Source organism: Filicampus tigris, chromosome 13, assembly GCF_054856515.1.
Source record: "Filicampus tigris isolate MCC_2025a chromosome 13, RoL_Ftig_1.0, whole genome shotgun sequence".
Taxonomy (NCBI): Eukaryota; Metazoa; Chordata; class Actinopteri; order Syngnathiformes; family Syngnathidae; genus Filicampus; species Filicampus tigris.
Window position 1 is genome coordinate 4,846,108 of NC_141229.1, and position 20,389 is coordinate 4,866,496.

Here is a 20,389-nt window from a genome sequence, read left to right on the forward strand (position 1 = left end):
TACATTGCTGAATGCTTTGATTTCAAATAGAACCTGTGAAAAGTGTGGGGGGGGGAACAAAATCTCAAGAAAAACAAGATTGCCACCAGCTCAGGCTTACCCGTGTTTGGTTTTTGCTCATTAGACGAGCTAATTTTCCGCGACATCCTAGCTGAAACACAAACACAAGACGCCTCCTTTGAGAGGTAACACTGGAGGTGGGGAAAATAAATACAATGTTTTTGAAGGAAAGATGATTTTAGTTGCATAATAAATAAAACAAACAAATCAAGGCAGTCTTTTTTTTTTTTTTTTTAAAAGGTGGTGATATGACATACAGCAACTGTTAATTCACACACCACTTTCTTAGGATGTCAATTATCGTTATATTTTGCAAGAGATATGGACAGTATAGTAGAACGATATCAGAAGTGTAATTATCACAGCACACCATGTTTTAGAATGTTGAGTGTGCGTAATTAATGTGGGTACGCCCACTGAGGTGGAGGACATGCCCGCCATTGGATCGCGTGCACTGTGGGGTCTTTTTAGGGTCTCTGGTGAATTTGATGCGGGCTCTAGTGCACTTCGTGGGAGCTTTTTGGCCGATCATGAACATTTTATGGGCCACATCATTGTACTGTAAATTTGCCTCCAGGGGGGACCGGGCCGTCTGCAAAATTGTGGCACCCCGACGCTGCCATGGCAGGGCAACGGGTGACCTATTCACCTTTATATGACCCAGCCCTAATAATCTTTCTCAATAGGGTGTCAGAAGAGCTCCTGTAAAATCCTGTGAATAACACTCATTTTCAATCGGGGGGGGCGGGGGGGGGGGTGTTATTATACACGAGGCTTAATAATATTTTTCAATTTGTTTAGATTTTTACCAGTACGGATGCATTGTAAAAAAAAAATAATAATACTAATAAAATCACTGATTTACAGTGCATTTCATACATAACATAACTCAATATGCTTCACATACTGTATTTAACAGTATAACATTTCAAAGAAAGTTACAGAGTTAAAGAGCTTTAAAAGCAAAGTAAAGAAATAAGAGCATCATTTTTAACTTGGAAAATAACATAGGAAAATAAAAGCGTCTATTTAAAGGGCGTATTTTACACGGGCGTGTGATTTCACGAGATTTTACGGCCATAGATTTTACAGTTTGGTCCTTGAATAGATGGCTTAAAAATTAGTCCGAGTACATTTTTTCCCAATGGAGGAAACTGTTCTAAAATATGAACCCATCGGGAGGTTGGCCAGCATACACCGCAACAGGTTTGTCTTGGACTTTTAGAGGTTCTGCTGTATTTAGATTGGCTTTTGGTTACATTGTGAACTTGTCAAACCACAAAACAGTTGCCAGTTTTCGGTCTTATCACCACCCTTTCGCAACCAATCAAAGGCCCTGTAACATGAAAAACAGCCAGAAAACACGCTGATTACACTTCAAAGAATACAGTGAAGAGGAAGAAGGATCAGGAGGAAGCCAAACGGTTAGTGTATCGGCACTACGGCAGCCCTTGAATCACTAACTACTGCTCATTCAGTAGAACATACATTGTGAGGCTTAAAGCAGGTTTTGCATGTTTTTAATGTTAACAAAAAAAAAAAAAACCAGCACAATTTCACGGTGTCTTTTACGGAATTAAATTGGGCTATACTGCATAGAAAATCTGAAGCCTTAAAGGAAAAAAAAAAAAAAGATCATGCAATTAGGAGTCATTGTGATCACAAATCAAACACCCCGAAAGCACAATTAGTACTGAAAAGACACATTTTGATCCCACACCTTTGCACTCATCATCACAGAGGCACAGTGCTTGTTAGCAGGCTGTAAATCAAGGGAGAGAACCACAGGCAAAACACACTCACACATATATGCACACGCGTGTGACTGATACAGTACCAAAGTCATTGGCAACCGCCTTGGAAAAGCGTCTGCTTTTGTACTTCACTGGAAACAATTCACAGGGAGAGACATGTCACGAGGCTGCGGACCATCACACACAAATGCGCGCCAACGGATATTCATGGCAATAGATCACCACGCACACACACACACACACACACATACGGAGAGGCACACAAAGCACTATACATAGTACCCTTTCTTATGAACTTCATCATCAGAATTGCAGGGCGAGTTGGATCCTATGTGACGGACAGCCGTTTAAAACACACACGGGTGCGTGCACACACACACACTTTCAGGCGCACACGCTCAACGCCCATCTCCAGAAGTCATCAGCTCACCTGAGTTGGGAGACTTGCAGCGCTCTTCTGCGTTGTTGGGCCCATCGTTGGAATCGCACAGCGCTGTGGAGGCGGAAGAAGAAAAAAAAAAAAAAAGTCAGCTAAAGAGGACCAATGTTAACTCCGATTATTTCCACCGTTATGTGCTGTTGAGCTATGCTCCGATGTGACAGTGGAATGTCGATTTAAACATCGTATGTGGCTTCAGCAAACGTGGTGTGATGACAGCAGGAAATGTAGCTGTATGCAAGGCCGCTGATTAAAAATCCAACTTTTTCTTTGGCTTTATTTTGTGAAATCACCACAAAATGGGAGCAGTGATGTCAAAGAGTGACTACAACCATTGGCAAATGAAAACAGAACGTGGCTGGTTACAAGATGAGCAACAGAATTTATGAAATATCCTTTTTCTTTCTTTTTTTTAAATCCTGAATTTTCATGGGGCTTTTTGGGCGTTTTTCACATGATGTCACCCCAAAAAGGATACTGGTGATAGCAACGTGATGGTAACGATAAAACAGGATGAGGTAGTTACTACAAAAGACAGAGAATTCCCGCTATTCGTGGGGTAGGGAGTAAGCAGCGGCCCCTAAAAGGTTTGTAATTGTCTAACGATAGCGGCAAATCACACTTTTGTCTTAATGGAACTCCTCAACTCACTTGTACATATTTAGTGCCTTGGCACCAGGATGCCACCAGGTGACATAAAAAGCAATACTGTTATTGCTTTGGCCTGAGTAAAATAACACAGAATAGCTGAATTTTTCAGCGAATAATAGAACAGAGGTTCCCCAAAACATAAGAATTGGCAAAATGGCGGATAAGTGGGGCTTCACTGTAACCAATCTTTGTGGAAAGCTGGAAGTTGTATTAAAAGGTATACTAATTGATACAAGACAACCACTAATTATGAACAATGCAAAACATGTTCTGCCGTTATTCTTCCTGTTCACTTTGACCAACTGCAGAGTGCCTAGAGTTGAGCTACAAGAGGACTTAAGGGCGCTACATCTATTGTACAGCTACGTAAACGGGAGCAGGAATCCCTGACTGATGTCTTGACTTACTGAAGTGAGATGAGCGCCGCTTTTTCACAGACTCGCAATACAAGAGAGAAACTCTGGACATGAAAGACATCGCTGCCGTGGGGACATCTTAACCCAATCATATAGAAAGAGACCACACAAACACACAAGTGAAGACAGGCGTGCTGCTACAAACTACACGACAACATGAACACACATTAGCGTTACCCGGCTATATTGCAGTTCACCAACTGTGGCCCTGCTGTATTGTAGATTTTAGATGGAATGTATGTGCTTGTCTGTCAATATCGCAGAAATCTGTGGTTTATAATGACTGCTTTTTAAGGAGGTCAGGTTTTGTATTATTAATGCTGTATGGCACTGATTCTCATAGTGTGGCATGCCAGCTCCCTCTAGTGGTTCGTGAAAGTATCAGTTGTGTTTTTGACGAAAACGAAAATACGCAGCAGTGAATGAATGAAGACATTTTGAAGATAAATGAGTGAAAACATGACAGATGAACAGATACACCGGAGAACGAGGTGAAGTAACAAAATAGTGGGAGGTTGAGCAGTTGCGACAGTGTGACAAGATGTCTCACCTCCAGAGGGATGGCGGGCTTTGCGCGGGGAGCAAGGCTGCCTCTGGTTGGGCTCTGACGGGCTGGACAGTTCTGACATGCCCAGGTTGAGCAGTAACGTTTTCTGGAGGTAGTCCACCACCGCCAGGCCATTGCTGTTACCAAACACCACCCTAAAAACACCACAGATCATGATGTCACTATGTAAACAGCACCGAAACGTTGAACAGTTGGATTCAAAAGTTAAGTTCGCGAATATCTCTTACTTTTTGTGAATGGTGCATATAAAGCATGTGGTGGATATTTTATAGATACTCACAGTCCGTACGAGGAGTTTATGGCCAAGCTTGTGATCTGCTGAGGTGGTTCCCCGCTCACCCACACCAGCTGCACCACCAGCTCCACCTGGTAGCCCGGAGACTGCTTCAAAGGGGAGCTGCGCACCCTGAATGCAAACAACGCAGCGGGCTCTACCACTTAACATTCCAAGTTTTGGTGTCAGCATTTAAGTTGCCAGGGTCGGGCATCTTTTAGCGGAACAAAGGACTTCATGATTTTGATCTCTGTCTGGTGCCGTGTTTGAGCTGTTTAACAAAACAAGCGAGATGCAAACTGCTACATTAGCGATAAATGCTAGTCAGTTACTTGTGATCAGCGTGTGCTTTTATGATCTTCCTCGGCTGGCAAGTGAAGCTGTGGGCTGCTTTGTTAGCTTCTCATGCTAGCCACTAGCTAGGAACTTGTGTCAAAGAACGTGTTACGCTATGCTATATTTGTATATTTGTGTGATAGTTGGTGGAAAAAATTAAAAAATAAAAGATTTGTGAGGTCCATGAGGGATGCTAACGTTTAGCGTCATTATAGTGGCCAATATTAAGCTGCTTTTTGGAAGCAACAGACAAAAGGCAGCACTGAAAATCATCATTTGCGGTAACAATAAATAGATTCTCCCTACTGCAGGCAGGGTATGTTGTCTCGCGGTCCATCCGCCAAAGAATTGCTGCCGTTTCCGCCGGCAGAGGGTTGAGTGGAGGATGTGGCGGGGGGCTCGCCATCCTGGGGGCTGGAGGGCACCGAGGAGGCCTGTGTGGGGGTCTGCTCCCCGGCAGCGTCGGGCGAGTCCACGTCGCTTAGTTCGCATTGCATGCGTACCTCTAAGAGCTATAAGATTAGAAGAAAATATGAAGCGGAGATATGACTCAATTAGAGGCCTTAATTTGTAGGATGAAAATTAATTGAAAGTGTTCCTTCTATTTAAATCTGAAAAAAAAAAAAAACACAAATCATTTATGAACGTGTTGGAACTTTTGGTTGTGCTGTCTGTTGTGATGAAATTGTGATTAGATTTTTGTCTTTGCCCTATCATTTACTTTTGCTTTAGTAGGATGATTAAAATTTTGAAGGCCTTGCACTCTTTCAGAAACAAAAAAAGAAAAGCTGAAATTTCACCCTCGACCTTTTCAGTTAGCGCTTTTGTTTTTTGTGAAATTAGAATTTTTACCAATTTTGATGTGACTGAAATTGAATGTTAATGGAAAGCTATTTTTTAAAATGGATTATTTTTTAATTAAAAATAGTGCTTCTCTTGCACTGATAAAAAAAAATCTTTGATTGTGAAACAAACGATTAATAATCTCGGGCCAGTTTGAAAGGCACATGTCTAAGCTTTCAATTTCTTTCGGAATCCACTCCCGGGGCAGAAATATTTTGAGAGCAAGAGAAATGGATAACACAAAAATATTGTACAAAACGTGTAAAATAATAGACTCATAATTGTCCACACTTTTGCAACCACTAAAAGGACAATGCGATGGAAACTATATTTCCGATTACACATACACAAACGCTAACCTGCACGTTGGCGGCGGTGACTTCTTGCTTGCTGAAACGGTAGACGATGACATGCGCCGACACGCCGGCCACACACAGCATCCTGCTCTCGGGGCACCAGCACAGCGTCTGGATGGCGAAGGGGTCCTCGTCCACGATGTCCGTGCTGGCCTTCTCTTCCTTGCCGCGGGCCCTCTCGAATACCTTGGCTGTCTTCAGCTTATACAGCACTTGGAGCATCACTGTAGTGGGAAGAGGTAAGTTGGCGGGTTGCTATGGTAACAATCACAGAATGCAATGGCGCGTGCGCTTGAGGGAAGTGTTTATTATTTGTTGTGAGTTCATGACCGCTTAAGGGAGGTTTGCATTTGTTTTAAGGGCATGGCTGTGTGAGGGAGGAATTAAGTCTTTACGTGACGATTACTTCGGGGGGTGTTCTTATACAGCATATCTTAAAGTCAATGATTGCTTGATGGAAGGGTTTCGGAACGATTGAAAGAGGCGCTTATTTGTCTTAAGTTGATGATTGCTTGAGGGAGGTGTTCATGGTTGCTTAATGAAGGCAGACGCCTTCAGTCGATGATTTGATAAAGGTGTTCATTTAAGTTGATGAGAGAGGCATTTATAATTGCTTGAGTCGCATTTATCTGTCTTAAATTGATGGCTTGAGTGAGGCATCTTTTGTCTGAGAGGGAGGTGTTTGTCTTAAAAGTTGATGGTTGCTTGAAGTCAGTATTTGTGGTTGCTCGATGAAGGTGTCCGTCTTAAAATTTATGATTAGTTGAGAGAGGTGTTTATTTGTCTTAAGTCGATTACTTGAAGGGGGGTTTTGCCTTAATGATTGTTTGAGGGAGGAGTTTATAAATGCTAGACAGGGGCATTTATTCATCTTAAAATTGTAATCTTGAGGGAGGCGTTTATTTTTCTAAAGTTGATCATTAGTGATCATTTGTCTTAACACTAGTCTCTGATGGTTGCTTGAGGGAGGCAATAATTGTATTCCACGCTCTTTAAATGGACACAATTGATGGTTTATAACGTTGACCATTGCTTAGGGAGGTGTTTATTTGTTCAGTTGTGCATTCTCGAGGGAGGAGCTTTTATTTTGCCTTATTTTGATGTTTGGATTGAGGGGAGGCATTTGACGATTGCTTCAGGAAGGAGCTATTGTGTGCTTGAGTGAGGAATTTATGGTTGCTTGAGAGCTGCATTGGAAAGTGATGGTTGCTTCAGAGAGGCGTTTGTCTACTTACATGCAGAAGCATCCCAAAATTTGATGGAGCCGTCGGCATGTCTTTTTTTGGAGGGAAAGCACAAACATTAATGAAGGACTTAATGTCTTCATCCAAACAACTTATCAGTAATCACTCACCCAGTGATGATGATCTCGGGGTAACTTTGTGTGCCTTGGCCCCAGTTCCCCCCGCTGATGGGCCAATCCTAAACACAGTAAATAAATCATGAGCGTATTATAGGGGTACAAGTCAAGACTGAGGGCCCACCTTCTTGCTGTAGCCTTGCCTCTTCTGCCGGCTGCCCACCGAGTAAAGTGCGGGAATAAGTTCGGCAGGGCAGTCGGCAAAGTATTCGCAGCAGGTCACCGGGGACTCGTGGATGCTTAGGGGATAGGGGCTCTCGAATATCGGGTACCCAATCTGTCCGAGGTCGATGACGACCAAATCCCGCTCCAGGAGGACCACCACGGCATACGGCTCCTGAAAATCTAAAAAAAAAAAAAACAAAATAAAACATCAAAGAAGCAGAAATGGAATCGACCACTCCGTAGGATATTTGAGTGATTCTAATGCATGGTCAGTGACTGGAGGCTCACCGTTGGGATACGGCGTCTCGCACAGTGTGAGGAAATCCACGATAGGGAAGTCCATCTCAAGGACGGCGGTGCTCTTCCCGTGCATCACCGTCAGACAGGCTCGCCGACCCACCGTGTCATAGGACAGACCGCCGGACAGAACCATAAACGGGTCTCTAGGTGTTGGGAGGGAGATTAAAACGTCTTTTAGGTTGTCTTCTGTTGATGACTGCTTAAGCGAGGCGTTTGTCATGAGTTGATGATTGATTGAGGGATGCGTTTATTGAGTTGATTGCCTATAATTGAGCTCTGTTAAAGCATTTATAAAATATTTCAGACTTTTTCTTGCACTGTACAAATTACTTATAGTAAGCAGTTTCATTTTTGTACTTTGTTTTTACATGTCTTTATTTCTTTGTTGTTTAATGTTGTACTTTTAATCACGTAAAGCACGCTAAATTAACTTGTGTATGGAATGTGCTGTATAAATGAAGCTGTGCAGAAGGAGGAACAGTCTTTTCAGAACTATAGTTTAATTTATTTTATTATGCAATAGTTAGTGCCTTTTTCCCCCCGTCTTGCAATGGACAAATACTGCACATGTTTAAAAAAACAAAAAAAAACAATACTAAAACTAATAAAAACAACTCAAACGAAGCAGTTTCGAAAAAACTAAATGATTAAAAAGTAATAGATCTGCTCTAAAAACTAGTTAAAAATACCACTAGTAAAAACAAAACAAACAAAAAAAAAAAAAAACAACTATAATAAAAAAAACAAAACTGTGGTTGACACAGACGAGCTGTTGTGACAGAATAACAGGAAATGCTTCTTTCGGGAGAGGATGTGGAAGTCAGTCGGGTCGTGGCTAAGACAGGATAGGCGTGTTAGTGCCACTTACCCAGCCCGTGTGGTTTTGTACTCCACCTTCAGAATTGGCTTGCATGGCTCTGGCTTCTTGCCATCCTTGGGCTGCTTTCCTAGTGTCAAAATGTTGTGGTAATTACATCAGTGTTAGGCATCAGTGTGTGTTTATGGAATACAAGTGCGTGTGTGTACGTAACAGTTCCTACCATGCGGCGTGATGATTTGTGTTGGCTTGGCGGGGGTCCGTATGTTCCAAGTGGTCAGGGTGCCGTCGGAGTGGCTGCAGACGAACTGTTTGCCCTCGTGGTGCCATGCGACCGAGTGGATGGCCTGGAAGGCGCCAAAGCGTAAATGGCACACAGTGGGATCCTCCTCGATACAGACACTCAGCCGGTATTGACAAACTTTTTGTGAAAAACACTAGTAGCCAGTGTTGCGCATTTGTGTTGTTTGATAACAAGGAGCAAGGAGTGACGAGGTCGGCTGCAATATTAGCTTCTTAAGTTAGCTGCTCAAAATTAAAAGCTAGTGTGTGCTTTGTGTGAACAAGGGACTCTAATTTGGATCATGTGTGACTGGTGTCGTGCGTTTGAATATAGTTTTAACGAGAAGGAGCACCTAGGGACGAGTTGGACTGCTGCGTTAGCTTCTCACGCTAAATGCTAGAGCAGCGGTCGCCTGACTTCTTGATCCCACGGGAGACAGAGGTACGAACCAGCGTTGTTTCTACTCGACCATAGTTGTTGTACTTCCTATTTGTTGTATTAAATACTCAAAGGCAAGTTTAGAGTATTGGAAATTCATTAAGATACAATATCGCCTGCAAACATTATAAGAACCGGGGTGCGAATACTCTTCCCTGACGAGGCTGTAGGGCTCTCCCCCAGGGGCCTCATCTAGGAAATTCTAACACTAGAAAATCAAAGCCTTTGCTTTGCGCTAGCTGCCATATGCTTGTCACTTGTGAGCAAAAGGTAGCACGTGTCTGGATGCCAATGTATGCAAATTAGATGCCGTAATCGAAAATTCGTCTTCTTCCGCCTCCTGTTGTTCGTGCACAGCCGTGATTCTGACAGAGTAGCGAGGAACACTCAATTGCTCGCGGTGGATTTGCATTATTGCTCGGTGCACTGCCTCTCCCTTGCTGTTTACCTCCACGCCTTTCACGTTAATGAAGCGTGAATAACTTTTCTGCGCTGTCAATTTCAAATAATGCCCTTTTCATGAATAAAGGGATGGAAATTAAAACTCAAGTCTGATTCGTCAATTTAGCAACAAAATAATTGACAGAATAATTGACTAAAATAATCAGTTGCAGCCCTCCTTCCCTTATTTTACTTAAGCCCGTCAATGATCTGATATTCGATAAAGTTCAGGTTCATAACAGCAAAGGCCGGATACCACCCATCATTTTAGGAGTAAAATCAACTATTCATTCAGAAAGCTAACCTGAAACACATTTTGGAGAATTTTCAAACATGCGAACTGTAAGAATACTAATGTATATAATTATTCATGTGTTATATTTTTCATGATTTAGTTAGCTGTATTAGCTTTGTAGGTTTAGGTTTAGACAGAACGAATGCAGTTATTTGCCTTTAACTTGACTGGAATGTTTTTGTCATTGTCAGCCTACTTGATCAAAGCTGCCGCTGCCTGGCTAATTCACTTTTAAACTGTCACGCAAAAGTGACGCCGACAATCAATCGCATCAAGTGTTGTCTCGTATTTCTGGTTTTGCTGAACTGTTGGGCAACACCGCCGAGGCGGAAGTTGAAGCCACCGTGGAGGAACAAAACAACAAGCGCCTTACCTCATCATAGTTGTAGCGGTAGTCAGCTTTTTTGGACTTCAGGTCCCACAACACCACCACGCCGCACTCAAATCCAATGAGGAGCTTTGGCGACAAGAACACACACACAACCTGCGTCAAACCAATCGTGAGCGTTCAGATTGGCACAGCCACTTACTCATTTGCGTCCTAAAACTTTGATGCAATCTGGGATTAATTAATAGGAGCACCTGCTTTTGGTTTCATCCTCAAGGACGGTTTGAGGTCCAGAAATATCAGTTAAACTTGGCCACAAGTATTCATACTATGGCCAAATGTTGAGTTTAAATTGAATTTAAATAGAAATGACGTGAGACAGTAACAAAACAGACATTAACAGGCCTTTGCTTTCCCTTTTTTTTAATGCAAACTAATGGCATGAGTCCTTGAGACTTTTTCGTTCATCCTGTTTTGATAGGCGTCTATCCAATTTCCTGTCGATAGGTGAAGCTGGTGTTGAGGGATCATTTCAAAATAATTAAAACTGAATTTTTTTTTTTTTTTTCGAGGGGGTCCATGTTGGAGCCCCCGAAAATACATACATGAGCAAAATAATGAAAGAGTTTTTATTTTATTTTATTAGGGTGGATATAGGTGGGAGCGTGCACCAACTCTAGAAATACAAAGGGAGTGTGTGGATTAAACGTTTTGGGGAAAGGCCGCTCAATATCATCCTAGGAGTTAGAAGAGTTCTTAAAAATGGTGCAAAAGAACTGTTTTACTCAAAACAGTCTGATATAATTGGTTTTAAGAGCACAAAAAAAAAAACATTTAGTAAATCAACTGCCATGGTATCTTTTGTCACTTTCTGGTCTCTTTTCCATCATTTGCGGCCTTTGCTACGTGTCAGGTGAACAGCAGGTGTTACCTTTCCTTCGTCCATGGGGTTATCACTGATGTGCACTACAGGCCCTGGGTGTGTCTTGGTGGATCTGTGCAGGGGTTAAAAGGTAGGAAAGAAAAACAGGTGTCTACGGTTAGCCGTCGTCGCGTTCTCCCCGTTAGCATGCAGCTAACACAACATTAAAAAGGAATACTGTGTTTGGACAAGAAACCCGAGGATTCACATGCCGCGGTTAGTACTGTTACTGTCGGGGAGGGAAAAACATCTGGTTTGGGAAGGAAGCGCGCCACAGAGAAGAAAGGCATAGGAGGGAGGGAGAGAGCACAGGGTCACATGAGGGTCCAGGAGAGATTACAGAGTGCGGAGACTGCATCACCGTGGAAACAGAGAGCGGAAAGCAGTGTGCGTCTGGCCTAAGAGAAAAGTGTCGCCGACTGCGAGTGCGGTGGTCTGGCTCGGCTGGCTAATGATCTCATTGCTGCTGATGAGTCGATACGGCAGCAGCGAGGCGTGGGAGAAGGGGATGGGGGGGGGGGGGGTTCCAAGAGCAGCTCCACTCGGTAATCATCACAATGTGACACACCATACATTTCAAGAAAATACAGTACAGAGTGACCCGGTTTCATTGGTGAAAATCTGCTATAGACCTTTTTCCCCCTAGGTTAAACCTATAGCGAACAACCTTGCCCAAATGTGTGTGCACGCATCTTATGGCCATCCCCGAGTGAGTGTCCACTGAAACAATTCTGCCGTTGCCCCTGACGATGACCAGTGCAAATCATCAAACATCAAATGAGTACACAAATTCATTTCACCAAGCAGATACTGACACATGCAGCACGTAGCCGAAAGCATAACTAGAGAATACTTAGGGGAAATGACCACCATATGGTTTCCCCCTCTCTCCTTTGTGTGAGATGTCTTCAAATGGAGAGTAGTTTGACTTCATTTTAGTGTGATCATACAGTGGTTGCACTTATTCTAACACTTGAACTTGAAACAAAACATTGCCTATTCGTTTAGGTTAACGTCGCTGAACGCATTATGAAGATAAGTGACGAGGAGATTAAGAGGCAATTGGAATGAGAACTACAAATAAAGGAAGTTAAGAGCTGTAATCATCTCTATTGGCTTGGATATGTTTCATTTTTGTGGTTACCGATATAATTAGTTTTGCATTCGCATGGCAATTTATGGTCAAATATCGGCAACCGCAAAAAGGGAAGAGGAAGGGATGGACGGAAAGGCGACTCACAGTTCAATGGCTTTATTCCACATGATGACGTAGCCTGAGAGGGTGAAGGATTCCACGTTGACGATGTGGATGTTGCCTCTTTCCGTGCCGATGTAAAGCCACTTGCTCTGGAAGGGCAGGTGGCAGTACGTGATTCTGTGGGAGGACGTTGATACATTGATATAGAGTCTAGTTTGGGTCTAAAATTTCAGCTCAATAAGGAAATCTAAGTACTGTAAGTAAACAACGGTCGTGGCAGGTCACTAACAAATGAATCATTTGTTGTATTTACATTAATACTAGAAATTCTTGGCGAAAGGCTTATTTTCCAAAGTTTAGGGAATGAAATTCGAAGTACGGGCGTTTTTACTGTCACAAAAGGACGGACACAAGAGACACCGTTACTGCCCGTAATTGTTGAACTGTAAGCAAGAGCGGCCGGCTACGATTGAATTATAAAGGCCTCCCTCGGGTTCACACTAATGACGCGGACTATATATAGACCAGTCATTGACGGGATATATGGGCATCAATACGGTTATCGTCACACACAAGTCTTACTGCACCTCTCCCTGTTGAATTTGAGTGAATGCAGGATGGCGGGGATCTTTTGCCTCAGGTTCCACAGGTGGATGCTGTCATCAGCTAAGGCACTCACTAGCGCCCCCTGAGGAAAGAAAGAGCCGCATGATATGCCATGATGGTGCTCTGGGGCATGGCTGTAAGAGGCCAATCACGTAGGCAACAAAACTAACAGGAGTGCTTGATCAGGAATAATAATGACATCTTGAGTGTTAGCCCTGCAAGGAGGAGGCCATACTGTTTGTTTTTTGCCAGGTCAAGAATATCCTCATAATAATACTACATCCAATTTTCAACTCCAGACCTTTATTTATGTTAAAATAAGGGGTTGGGGGGGAAACTTTATCACGGCACTATACATGAGTTGGACTCATTTTTACTATTTCGAGATTCTCTAATCAACCTTAAACAGGTGCAGGTTTCCGCGGAAACCTGTGCAAATGTGGTGGAAACACAAACAGTGCTCTTGAACAGTGTTACCACTGTCCCATAAAGAAGACACACATTTATGGCGCATATATATATATATATATATATATATATATATATATATATATATATATATATATATATATTTAAAAAAAAATAATAATTTTCTCTTCAGCGTAAACTAATGAAATTTAAAGTATTTTTGAAGTCAAAGCAGGTCAAATTTGACCAGAAGAGTGCATAAGTGTTAAACAACAAAATCCAAACCTCATTGATGAGAAACTGGAGCTGGATGACACCGGCGCCACTTTCATGTTGACAATAACACTCCACACCCGCACGGCCGAAGCTGCGGGTTAGCCCGGTTAAGGAAAAACACACATGGGGACAGAGCGGGGACACACACAAAGACTGATACTTGTTTTTTTTTTCTTACCTCTTGGGAATTCCACAGATGTACTACATTTTTAGACACATTTGGGTCAAAAAGTACATGTACAAAATGCTCTAAAATCAGCATACATTCTTTTTAAGTTTTTTTCTTTTAACAATTTTTTGGGGGGGCTTTAATGGTCATTAATGCTCCTATACTATTATAAGGAAAATATTTCACCTATTTTTGTGTTTTTTTCTTTGTTTTTGTTTTTTTAGATAAAACGCTCAATAATTAAAATAATAAATCTGTCCTTTAAAAGGTTAAATCCTCAACCCTATTTAATGGTTGGCAGTTTTGAGCATGGCCGCAAAAACACAGCAAAAACGTATTTGATTTGTTTGGGAGAATTTTGTTAAATTGTCGTAGTGAACGCTTAAAAGACTGTCCAAGAGCTAACTAACTTATCAACTCCAATTTAAGTACAATGTAGATAAAATAGCTTTCATATTAAATCATGGCTCATTTGCCTTTATTTACCAGATAAGAGCAAAACATTTATGTGTCATAAATCCCATAGTTTACTGTAATACAGATGTTTGTTGGTTGTGTTTGTTAAACGGACTTACACACGTATTAAATTGCAATCGCAATATTGAGGAGAGAAAATCGCAGTTAGATTATTTTTCAAAATAGTTCAGCCTTCGTGTCCATGAAAAAGTGAACATTATTTTCATTGTAAAGGCAGAACTTCGTACTTTCACTGCAGCGTATCATCTCAGTGCTACCCACCAAGTGTTACCCACAGAAGTGCCCGCTATGCAAACAAATTGAGCGATTGCGCTATAAATCAAACTAGCACGGGGCCCCTGTCGGTCTTGTTTACTGCCATGATTTGGACCATAACTCTCGCTCAGCTCGGCCCCAAGGAGGGCCATCTGCTCGCTCGACTCGTCGCGTGACTGTTTCGGTGTCGTCTGCCTGCTTTGGACACGGAGATGAAAAGGAAAAAAAAAAAGCAAGAGGAGGAGAAGGCGGCGTGGACACCTGGACTCATTAGGTCCCGGCAAAGAAGAGAAAATAAAAACACCTTCTGCAAACAGCGCGGGAGGAGACGCTCCAGAAAAAAAAGTTGCCTCTCCTGAAGGAACCCGACGACACATCCGCGTCGCCTTCCCGCCTGTCAAACATTTCGACGGGACTCGGTGTGTGGGGGTGGGTGCGCTTACGGGGGGAGGGGTCAAACGAAAGTTTAAACAAATTTCCACAGTAGTCTGTCACACAGAGATACTATTATTTCATTTTATCTTTTTTTTTTGTCGTGTTTTTTTTTTTTCTCCCTCATTTGCTGGTTCGCGTTTTTAACCCGAATCAGGTTCCTTCCGGCTGAGATGTTTGTCACAAGCAAAGCTGCTGATGTTGAAATGCTCAAGGCGAAATCCTTGTGGGGAGGAAGCGTTTTAACAGTTACTGGTATTTTCCCTACACCAGTAGTACACAGTTTTGACTCTTATTGCCGTGATTAGTAACGAGTCAAACACTTCGGGAATCCAATTTCCGGCCAAAGTGCCATTATGACTGCAATTGCCAATACTGTAATTGACTTTTTTTAATGAGATGAGAAAAATGGGATATCACGTATCTGCATCAGTAACACCAAGAGAGCATTGTGATCCGACTAGACCGCATAGGTACAGTGAACCACTGCTACATCAAAATTCACCTTGATATACTGAAGAATTGTGGGTGATTTTTTTTTTTTTTTAATATGTACTTACAGTACAGGGCAGGCAAGTCAGAATTTAGAGTTGCGGGGTCAAGGTCGACCTTTTCCTGCTCCAATTTTTTTTCAAACGTAAGAAGTACACAGAAAGTAATAGTATGACGTAAGCAATGACTGAACGATTACGGAAGGGTCTGGATTCCCCCCGGGATATATGGGAGTTCATAGTGTGTCAAACTTAATTGTTAACTAAATTTGAAACAGTCATGGTTATTACATTTCACGAAAACTAGCTAAAACAAAAATTGCAAAAAAGCGTTTCATTAACGAAGAAAAATGCTGGAAAAAACCCCCACTTCATTTTAAGTTTATAAAATTAAAACTATAATTCAAGCGAAAATGCACTGTTTTCATCTTTGTCAATTAGTTTCATACATGAGCTTTCAGTGTTTATTTTAAATGTATTTATTGAAGTATCACTTTTCAGCTGTACAGAAGAAGGAAGGAATAGTTGTTTGGGAATTGTAGTTTAGTTTACATTATTATACAATACTTATTGTGACTTCTCTCCCTCCCATCATGCACTAAACAAATACTCCATATATAATTAAAAAAATAAAAACTAAAACTAATACGAAAACATCTCTGATTTAAGCTGTTGACCATTGTTATAGTACAAACTAAAACCGTGAGTTTCGGTCAATCGTTACACCCCTGTCCCACAAACAACAAGCTCTCTCTCCCGTTGCTCAAATCATATCAAAATTGACATCCACTTGCCATAAAAGGTCAACAATCAAGATCGCGCGTAAGTGAGTGAGCAGTCGGCGATGCATCCACACCAACAGGCAGATTAAACAAATGTAGCAGAGGACACACTTTGTAAAAGTCGCCATTTATTGCTTGTCAGCACCTTATTGAGTGAGCTGATGCCCGCCGAGCTGCGACGGCCCGTTTCGAACTCCGGGGGTGACGAGGAGCGGAGCAATCCGTGCCGCTTATCTTTTGATAAATGGACCAATTGCCTTCGCGACAGTAATCCCATCAGCTCCACCTCGCACATCAGGCCCGCACGGAAGCTAGAATCGCCGTGTAAACACACTAACACAGCTGTCTGTTAATTAGGGAACGTGGGTGGAGATGCATCGAAATGTCAGCAGCAGACCACCTCCAAACCAAACAACTCACTTTCTTTGTCTTTGCAAAGTCAACTAAAAACTACTTTGCTTCCAAGGAGGATCTAACACTAGTTCCCAGATCTTTTCCTGGACTAAATTGGTACAAGTACTGTTCGTATATTTCCAAACTGTTTAAGTCAATGGCACAAAAGGCGCAAGTCAATGGATGCCACTGAGTTTGTAAATAATGTAAGTAGCAAAACAGTGTCTGAGTTTTTGTTGCTGTACAGACTCTAATGTGCATACAAACACAGACAAGGGTTGTTTACAGTGGCGCACTCGTTCAGGGGTGGTTTTTGGCCATATGGTAAGGGGGGGTGGGCAGCACCGTGCGAGTGCAGGGACACCACTAACAAGCCCCAGTGCTCCAAGAAACGATTTTTGGACATTTTGACTTTTTAATGTTGAAATAAAATAGTTGGGTCGCTGGAGTGCCTTTCCATCAATCCAGTGTGAAACTAAACAACTAAGTTATCTCTAGTTATCGACCCAATTCTGAAAATGTGTCTGTAGGCAAGCTCTTCCGCCCCACTGTGATGTAACAGTGGGGCTAATTTACATACAGTAAAACCACCTACATGCTTTCAGCATTCACACTGCTATTCCTTGTTTTCTTCCGCCCATTATTTTGACATCCATCTACTTCCACATACTTAATTTGAGTGACATCATTCCAATTTCAACATAATCAAAAAACTCATGGCTTGCATGCGATTACTTGTCTCATTCCAAAAATTCAGTTTTCCTAAAATTCAACATTTTCAACAAAAATTCCCCATTAATTCCCTATGGGACATTTGGGATAACAAATTTACTTTGTTTCCATTTGAAATTGAAAACATTTATCTCATTCAATTCACCTTGGGAACAATTTCCAACATGCTAAAAATATCCATTGGCCAAAAATTCTAAATTTTCATCACTAAAATTCCCCACAAAAAAATCCCAATTCATTCCCAATGACAGAATCAACCAATAAGATTCACATCATCGTTCCCATTTGAAATTCAGAACACTCAGCACATTTAATTCAACCTGATGATTTTCAACATGCCAAATATTTCCACTTCCCACAAAAAAATCCCCATTCATTCCCATTACACATCATTTAATATCATTCTGCATCATCATCCTACATGCATCCACATTTTTTTTTCAATCAGCATTTCAGGATTCCATTTCTCCAGAAACTGAATTTCTCCAGAAACTGCTGTCTTGTGTTAAAATAATGTTCAGCTCAGTTGTGAGTGAGTGTGTAACGTGAGTGGTCGGAGGCATTTGTGTTCGGCCAAGTCATGCGCCACACTGCTATGTTAATTAATAATGGACGTGGGTGACTTAGTGATGAAACGTTGGACTGTTAATGCACTTGCTTTAAGTGAGATAACAGTATTAGCTTCTTATGAACGGCACTTACTTGATTGCTCAGTGAATGTGTTTGCAGGGCAAAGGACGCAAAGCCGAAAGCAGGTAAATGTCTTCTGTTCTGGCGATTTTGTGGGTTCTCTCCATGAAAGATCTGTATCTGAGTGATTAGCCCATTTTATGCTGGCTGTACAACCAAACTATGTCAAATTCCATCACTTTTGTGTAAGGCTCAAAGGGCAAAGGGTGAGTATTTTTTTAATTTAAGTTTAATAGCATTATACAGTGGACTTAAAACGTTTTTGTACAGTTACGGTTTTGTGATGGTTACAGTTTGAACAAAAACTGCTGAATCACTTTCCTTGCGTGAGTCTTGTTGTCTCTATGCAGGATAAAAAAAATAAAAATAAAAAAGGATACAGCCTCAAAGCTCCATTCAGCGTCCCGACAGCCAATATCTTCTGCACGGGGTCAAAGGCCATGGAGGACGGCTGATGTGGGAAACCATGACGCACAGTCTAGGAGAGAAAAAAAAGCACAATTCTAAATCAGAAAATAAGTTTTGCAACCACCAATCACAGCTCACCTGTCTTCTGAAGCTGAGCCATGATCGGTCGCTATGTGAGCCCTGAGCATCTGTGATGTCATTTTCAGTCGACAGAAGTGACAAAATGGCCGCCCCCTGAGATGGCTAAAAACAGGTGGATTTTGCTACTTAACTCATATTCCACAAACACATTTGTAATCAGAATGCCGCGTTTCAACTAGTAGGCCTGCATAGAGCATATATTCAGTTGAAATGCATGCTTAATTGGGTTGAGATCAGGTGAATGACCTGACCATTCAAGAATATTCCACTTCTTTGCTTGTCATGAGTTACAGTCATGGGTTGCTTTGGCTAGAGGTTTTGGCTCATTGTCCATATCGATTATGAAACGCCGCCCAATCTGTTTGGCTGCATTTGAGCCAATACTATTGTCGCCTAATACCTCAGAATTCATCTGGCTACTTTTGTCCCATGTCCCATCATCATTAAACACTACTGACCCAGCACCCAAGTCGTCACACTACCTCTGCCATGTTTTCAGATGGTGAGATAAGCTTTGGATCAGGAGCTGTGCCACATCTTCTCAATGTGTTTTTCATCATTTCGGTAGAGGTTGATCTTGGTTGCATCTGTCCAAAGAATGTTCTTCCAGAACTGTGCTGACTTTGTATGATATTTTTATCACAAATCCAATTCTTTCTTCCGATGATTGAGCCTTGTGAGTGGCTTTCGCCCTGAACCCTCTGTATTCACTCTCGTCATGTAGTCTTCTCCCTGTTCACCAGAGCTTGTTTTCTTTCTCAGGACGCACCACACTGTAGATTTTGTCACTTCTTATTTTGTAACAATTTTGCAATGTTTTTGTTTTTTTCCTGTTCTCGCACTATAAGGAGTGCTTGTTTCAATCTGCATGGGGCACTCCTTTGATTTTTTCACAACAAAATCTTCCCAATGCGCTTGCAAGCGCCGTACCTCAAATCAACCTCAGAGGCCTCATGTACAACGACTTACGTGGCTTTCATACTAAAACACGGCGTACCAGAAGATGGCGCATGCACAGAAAAATCTAGATGCAAGAATCTCTGTGTACAGTACGCATGAAGCCAAGCACATTCTTTTCATACACCTCAATCAATAAGGAAATGTTAGTGCAGTACCGGACTCCTCCCTCTCCATGCCCCTATATAAGTACGCCAATTAGTATAAACAGTGCTTGCCGGTGGGAATCATCACTCTGCATGATCAGATAATCAGAATATCAGATATGCGTCAACTATGAAAAAATAGGAACTTCACAAAATGTGAGCTCGAGACGCTGGTGGCCTGACTGGCAGCCAAGCGCATGACATGTACGGGTATACACAAACAATCAAAGAAAGGGTTGCCAGAATAGCACACAAGACCAAATTGTCGAGGAGATATGTTGAGAATCAGAATACACTGAAGGAATTTAAGTGTATAATCAAGTTAAACTGTTTTACCCTAAGATGAAGGTGTTTTTGGACCAGATTTTCAATCAGCGATATCACACAAAAACATTCCCCAAAAAGGCAATTCTTGGCCATGACACAAAAAACTGTTTCTCTGGAAGCCATCATCTGATTCTCAAAATTCTTAGTGCATTGCACTCTGGTTGAAGTAGCCATTCCGACCTGATTCTGCATCATCATGGACTGTCATTTCTTTCTCATCACGTTGGTAGTTTGGGGATTGTTACATTAATATCCAGGCTTTAATTCTACTGCTAAAGGAGATGAAGGGAGTATCCCCCCGGTCCCCACCAAAAAAATAAACATCCATCCATTCCCTAAAGCTTTGAAGTGGGTGAGCTGGAGCCTATTCCTGCTGACTTTAAAGTAAGAGGTAGGGTACACCTTGTGCTGGATACCGCTCAAATTCCGACCAATGCACAATTTAAAGCCAGAGT

At 41.9% G+C, this 20,389-nt stretch overlaps 1 protein-coding gene across 5 annotated transcripts in view; it reads right to left on the reverse strand.

Annotated features, from left to right (window-relative positions):
- Positions 1-20,389, reverse strand: part of stxbp5b (syntaxin binding protein 5b (tomosyn)) — a 31,907-nt gene that overhangs the window by 10,489 nt on the left and 1,029 nt on the right. For 3 of the 5 annotated variants that reach the window (XM_086049411.1, XM_086049412.1, XM_086049410.1), the window contains exons 2-20: positions 18,336-18,433; positions 13,544-13,625; positions 12,832-12,932; positions 12,287-12,421; positions 11,056-11,119; positions 10,170-10,253; positions 8,563-8,686; positions 8,391-8,469; positions 7,511-7,665; positions 7,182-7,402; positions 7,052-7,119; positions 6,933-6,973; positions 5,701-5,921; positions 4,805-5,010; positions 4,169-4,294; positions 3,871-4,022; positions 2,245-2,307; positions 1,898-1,945; positions 101-151 (exon numbers count right to left, since the gene is read on the reverse strand). In XM_086049411.1, the coding sequence (XP_085905537.1) occupies positions 101-151; positions 1,898-1,945; positions 2,245-2,307; positions 3,871-4,022; positions 4,169-4,294; positions 4,805-5,010; positions 5,701-5,921; positions 6,933-6,973; positions 7,052-7,119; positions 7,182-7,402; positions 7,511-7,665; positions 8,391-8,469; positions 8,563-8,686; positions 10,170-10,253; positions 11,056-11,119; positions 12,287-12,421; positions 12,832-12,932; positions 13,544-13,625; positions 18,336-18,433 (2,119 nt within the window). The remainder of the gene's footprint in view (positions 1-100; positions 152-1,897; positions 1,946-2,244; positions 2,308-3,870; positions 4,023-4,168; positions 4,295-4,804; positions 5,011-5,700; positions 5,922-6,932; positions 6,974-7,051; positions 7,120-7,181; positions 7,403-7,510; positions 7,666-8,390; positions 8,470-8,562; positions 8,687-10,169; positions 10,254-11,055; positions 11,120-12,286; positions 12,422-12,831; positions 12,933-13,543; positions 13,626-18,335; positions 18,434-20,389) is intronic. The other 2 variants (XM_086049413.1, XM_086049414.1) reach the window with 2 other exon arrangements.